The 6,192-nt window shown below is 38.3% G+C and overlaps 1 protein-coding gene across 1 annotated transcript in view; it reads left to right on the forward strand.

Moving 5' to 3' along the window:
* The window catches only part of LOC143892726 (nuclear pore complex protein NUP93A-like), a 62,696-nt gene extending 58,596 nt beyond the window's left edge, over positions 1 to 4,100 (forward strand). Inside the window, exons 14-15 of the mRNA XM_077397612.1 lie at positions 1,832 to 2,123; positions 3,704 to 4,100. Coding sequence (XP_077253727.1) covers positions 1,832 to 2,123; positions 3,704 to 3,781 — 370 coding nt within the window. The 3' untranslated portion in view covers positions 3,782 to 4,100. The remainder of the gene's footprint in view (positions 1 to 1,831; positions 2,124 to 3,703) is intronic.
* The last annotated feature ends 2,092 nt before the right edge of the window (positions 4,101 to 6,192 follow it).

A 6,192-nucleotide genomic window follows, 5' to 3' on the forward strand; every position in this document is an offset into this window, starting at 1 on the left:
AGAAAAGAACTTTTTGAAAGGGATCTTAAACATTTTAATTTTTTTCTATCCTTTAGGAGGGAGTGAATTGATCTATTGAAGCAGCTTCTGAATAAGCTGAATACTATATGTGAGCTATTGCGGAAATTCATGAATCTTCCCGCATGGTAACTTCAAACGATAGGAGGCTTAGATTAACCTTCTCCCCTTAATTTAGTTGATTCCCCTGAAAATGTAATTGCATGAATGAGTGATGGGGAGGTGAAATTAGGGCTGGCAAGGGGGCGGGTCATGGCTGGATGTTGCATTACCCGTCCCCGCCCCCGCCGCAAGGAAAAATTCCCCGTCCCGCCTCGGGGACGGGGGATGGCAGGGAATCCCCGTCCCGCAGGGAATATATAATCCCCATCCCCCCGCCCCGCACACTAAAAGACAAAGGCCAAAAGTGCAGATTTGGAATTTTAAAAATACAATTTTTTATAATGCAGATTATGTACTTATAATGGCATAATGTAAGGTATTGAATCGGGGCGGGCCGGGCCGGGCCTAGAGTGATCCACGTCCCCGCTCCGGGGAATTTTCAAGTCCCTATCCCCATCCCCACCCAAATCTGGGAATCCCCGCCTTGTGCGGGGTGAGGCGGATCCATGTTTTTACGGGTGAAATTGCCAGCCCTAGGTGAAATATTAAAAATGAAATATTAAATGGTTTATTTGTCCATAATTTCCTGTGTTTTCTACTTTCCATAACTTTTCCATTCCCCGATAATTCTTAAATCCTAAAGGTGAAAAGCTTATAATTTCCTGCATTTTCTACTTTCCATAACTTTTCCCAGTACCCGATAATTCTTAAATCCTAACAGTGAAAAGCTTATACCTCCACAACATACATCCTCACGATGTATAAGCTTTTCACCGTTAGGATTTACGAATTACAGGGTAATGCAAAAGTTGTGGAAATTAGAAAACACAGGAAATTATGGACAAATAAACCATTTAATATTTCATTTTTAATTATTTACTTTGTTACGTGTGTTTTTTTATTATGAAGAGTTTTGATAGAATACTTCATCATTACACTCTAATGGTCAACATATTGCATGGAACATCAGGCGCCAAAAGTGGAGGGATTTTTGGGCCAAAAGTGGAGGGATTTTTGGGAGATTAGTTAAGGAAACCTTTTTCCTCTTCTTCGTCCGAGTGCTGACTTTCCCTTTTTTTTGAATGGTTGTGCTGACTTTTCCTTTCTCTTTCTTCTTCTTCTTAAACGTTCTTTTGGGTTTTATACCTGAATTAAAAATAAGTAGAAAAATTTACCGTAAACAAGTTTTCAAGCAATTAAAAGTCTTTCCAAAATCTTTGAAATGCATTTCAAAGAAAATGGAAACACGTTTTTGATTTCTGAAATGGGTATTTCTAGTGTTTCCCATATTTTCAGCAGCGTGTGGCAACATTGTTTTGGACATTATATTTGTTTTTGACAAACAGAAATTATCCATGAATTTTCCAAGCATCTGAGACGGATGTCGGTACTGTAGCATGTCAGACACAATACTTTGGGCCCACACAACTATCCGACTATATGTACCTACATAATTAATAGTAGGTTAATATAATTGGTTAGGTATTTCGCTTCTCCTTTCTACTATATTTTCTAACTGTATCAGAACATCAATTGGAAGTTTGCAACACACTAACTAGTGGCTTTACAAGACTACTGATTGCATTTCTTATGTCTATGAACATACAAGATCTTATGAGCATGTATTTGTAGCTTAATGACTTGAATTATCTTTTCTATGAAGGGTTTTTGTCTTTGGACCGTTTGGTATTTATTTAATTTTCTTGTGCAGCCTTCAAGAAAGGGGACATATTTCTGAACAACAAACGGTATTAAGACAGCTTGAGGCAATCTTGTTTGTCCACAAGTTATCTAGAGCAGGTCATCATGCAGATGCTTTGAGAGAAATTACCAAGCTATCATTCCTCCCATTGGACCCACGGGCCCCGGATTCTATGAGTGATGTGTTTCAGAGTTTGTCTCATCATGTCCAAGAATGTGTGCCGGATCTCCTAAAGGTTGCTCTAAGTTGTTTGGACAGTTTAACTGATTCTGATGGTACACTTCGAGCCTTGAAGACTAAGGTATGCCATTTTTCAAATGTATACACTTAACAACCACCCTCAAAATAGCTATTTAGCTATTTTAGCTCAAGTTAATGTCCTCAAATTGCTTTGTGCTTCAATTTTAGCTCAAGTTAATGTAGAAATAGAGGGAAAACTTTAAAACTAACGATCCTCTTAATCGTAATAGTTCACTTAAATCTGCGATAATCGTGTAGTGGTTCCTTGTTGGGTAATATGGTTTTGATTTTCTGAAACCATTACATAAATATTTTCTCATTGGTTTTTGAACCAAAATATGTGTTGGCTGCTGGGTTTAAGCTTGTCATGCATTTTAGATAAAGTTATTCTAGTCCATTTGAAGATGTGTTTTTGAATTATTTTTCTTCGCCTGTAGCAATTACATGAGTTGTTCATGGGTTTTTTTCACTTTGGGGCCGTTTGGATACGCTGATTTTAGAATCTTGGATTTCCTCAAAATCCTGGATGGGAGACAAGAGAAGAAGGAGACCGTCCGTTTCGCTTCGATTAGAATCTTGGATTTTAAGTAAGAATTCCAGGTTTTAGAAAATCTCTCCCCCATCCTGAGATTTCTAAAACCTGGAAACATGGGAGGATATCCTACTCTCTTGCTGACGGAAAGAAAGCCAAGAACTCAGAAAACGACGGCTGGTCTCCTCCTCTCGTCTCCCATCTACAATTTTGAGGAAATCCAAGATTCTAAAATCCGCGTATCCAAATGGCCCCTTTGGGTTTGGGGACTTATATCAAGTGTTCAGAGACCTACATATAGGGAGGTTGTTAAATAGCTTTAATAGTATGCAGCATTATTTATTAAGAAAACACTGCCATGTTTTTTTTTTTTTTTTTGAAAGACGACTTTTATTGATAACAATAACAGACAGGGAACAAGGAGTCCCCGATATCTGTAATTACAATAATCACCGGAAAAACCTAAATTACATTTACGGAATAGCAAGTGTGTTGAGCCTATTATCCGCTACAGCAGGTGCCACGTAAATCACAGTGGATTGTAATAGAACACCATCTTTGGCGAGTTGATCTGCCATTTCGTTAGCGGATCTCCTCCTATACTCGATAATAGGCTTAATCTCCCGAACAAGGTCTGTGATTTCCGTAATAAGATTCTGAATCCGCCACGCCAGGGTCCCTTCACTTCGGTAGCATCCCAAGTGATTGTGTTTGAGGAGTCACCTTCAGCCATGAGTGGTCCTAACTTATTCGTAGCAAACTACTTAAGCCCGAATAGAAGTGCTCTGACTTCTGCTTCGTTAGCGTCACAAACACTGCCTTGGTTGAGCTCTTCAGTTTTCTGTTTAAGACCATGATGTAGCATCTTCACAGTATCTGTTTAGATTTCTTAACCTTGCCTGGACTATGTTTTGTCTTCCATAGATTGTATATGTGGTTTGTGGTTCTTGCCTATCAGTACTGTGCATGTTATTTTCCTATTAGTATTGAACCAAAGGAAATTTCCCCAACACTGTTAGTAGTAATAGTAGTAATCATTTGCAGCATTTCTTATTGTTTTAACTCAGTTCTCTGTACTTCAATAGTGTCTGTGTTTTCTGGCTTTGCAGATTGGAAACTTCGTGGCTAACCATATGTCAATGAATTGGCCACCTGATTTATATGAGAAGGTTGCCCGAAGCATATGAATAAGGCGTTTGTTGTTTGAAACAATCCCTGCCAGACAACTCATCCATGAAGGTGAATGCACCATACGCACTCCCCTTGTTTCTGTTTTTACTGTAATATATACTCACACTTGAAAAATCAGGAGCCATAACTGTGATAAATGTTTTGGTGAGTAAGTATAGAAGAACTTCGCTTGTATGTTCTCTGAAACATGAGCTTCACCCTAGTTATCTCCATAACTTTGATTTTGGTAAGTGGGATGGTGCTCAAGCGGGCCCCATCCATGTTGAAACAGAAGATTACTACATTGATTGGAAAAATACTCTTTCAAGACTCAAATGATGGGCCTAACTGCGAAAGCATATGTGTTGAGCTAAACAATGTCAGAAGAATTGGGGATCTTCTGTAGAAGCAACTCGACGGATGCTTCATGTGTATGGAGCCTGGTAAGTTTTTTTTTTTTTTTAATGGTAACAATTTTCATTTATATATAAGGGTGTCAATTTTGGCTCGGGCTCGAATCCTTAACGAGCCGAGCCGGCTGGCCAGGCTCGTTAAGGCTCGTTAAGAATTTAATATATTTAAATATATATATATTATATATTAATATATACACTAAAAGGGTTGTCTAGGGAGTGAAAGGGGGAGGCAAAATATGTCACTTCTTTTTTGGAACCCCATTTGTTACTTGGACCACCCCCCTAGTGTAAAAAGAGTTGTAAAAAAACACTAGATAGGGCTGTCCAGGGAAGATGAGGGGTGTGAAATTAATATAATTCGAGCTCGATAAGGCTCTCGAGCCTGACGGAGCAGAGCCTGGTTCGAGCCCGAGCCTGGCCAAGCTCGGCTCGGCTCGTTTACACCCCTATTTATATATATCAGAAAAGCCAAGAAAGTAACAATCTGATGGGGACAAGCTGTCCCCAGGACCATGCTATGGTCTGCGACAAAGATACATTACAGAAAACAAAACAAAGATTGCAGACAGCATTGAAGTTGATGACCCAAATATGAAATCAACTGCATCAGCAGGTAATTTTCCACCGTTCTCATGAGGTTGAATGATAGCTACCGTAGACAAGTTAACCCCATCCGTTGCTAAACGGTCGGCCGTCTCATTAGCAGATCTTTTCATATGTTGAATTTTCCTATTAGTGTTGGGTTTTTTTTTAACTCTTAAGAGCCAATAAAATGCTTTTTTTTTTTTTTTTTTTTATTAAAACAGAATTTTACTATGGGCGTGCCACATCCTATTACAGTGAGGTAGAGCTACTGAATCAATTTTTGAGGGAGAAAAATAGGTTTCTCATATTAATCATTCACTCTGTTAAAAAAAAAAAGTTTCTCCTATTGCAACTGAATAATTATAAAATGTTTCTATTCCCATCAAACAGTAAAAGACCCCCAACCTGCGGTTACCTGTTTCCGATTGTGAGTCAGGTCAAAGACAAACAGGGCCTTAATGTCACTAGGTCCAACAAATGAACGGTCACATTTTTCACGATTTTCGCTCGACTTCATATTGGGAAGGATTCTAATGATTTTCCTAAATACAATCAAAGAAAAGCCCTCTACTCTTCTCCACATGATATGAATATTGGCTCATGCGGTTACACTGATTTTTATGGAAAGCCCACAACACTGAAGCCCTGTTTGGACTGCAAGAATTTTCTGGAAAAGTTTGGAAATGAAAAATATTTCTAAATGTTCCTAGTTTTTTACAGGATTTGGTAGCGTCCATTGCAATAGGCATTTCACAGTGACCCTATCCAAATCCCCTTTTTTTTTTTTTTTTCTACACATGTAAAAAGATAACTTGAACCAACCCTATTCAATTTTTACTATGAGTGACCTTCAATTTATGATAATATGCCTCAAAATTAACCATAATCATATCATTTTCGTCCCTGTGTAGTGGTGAATTGGGTGGTCTTGGAGATATTCAATTTATCCCCCAATATCTTACCATTGGAGGTAAAACTATTGGGTTTCCTTTGTCTTTTGTTTTTGTTATGCCATTTCTCTCGTCTTGCATCCCCCCAAAGGCCTGGTCTTGGGGTGCCTCTCTTTTTAATATAATTCTTACCATTTCAACCAAAAATAATACCATTTTCCTCTATTGTGGGAGGGAAAAAAATTCCCAATTAAACATTTTTAGTCTGAAATGTTTTTCTTGCCTTCTAAACAGGGCCTAAGGTTATGTTTGGCCACCGAGAATAAATATTCCGTGAAATATTTATGGGGAAAATTGTGAGAAATGAGCATGAGAAGCTTCAAAAAGACCAGGAAAACGAAAAAAAATAAACATTTCTAAATAAGTATTTTTTTACTAGTTTTTATGGATTTTTTGTATGCTCTCTCTCTCTCTCTCTCACTCTCTCTCTCACTCTCACACACACACACACACACACACAGTTGGGCCCACGAATAT

Source organism: Tasmannia lanceolata, unplaced genomic scaffold (assembly GCF_043159265.1).
Source record: "Tasmannia lanceolata isolate RefF3 unplaced genomic scaffold, GAP_Taslan_0.1 ptg000002l, whole genome shotgun sequence".
Lineage (NCBI taxonomy): Eukaryota > Viridiplantae > Streptophyta > Magnoliopsida > Canellales > Winteraceae > Tasmannia > Tasmannia lanceolata.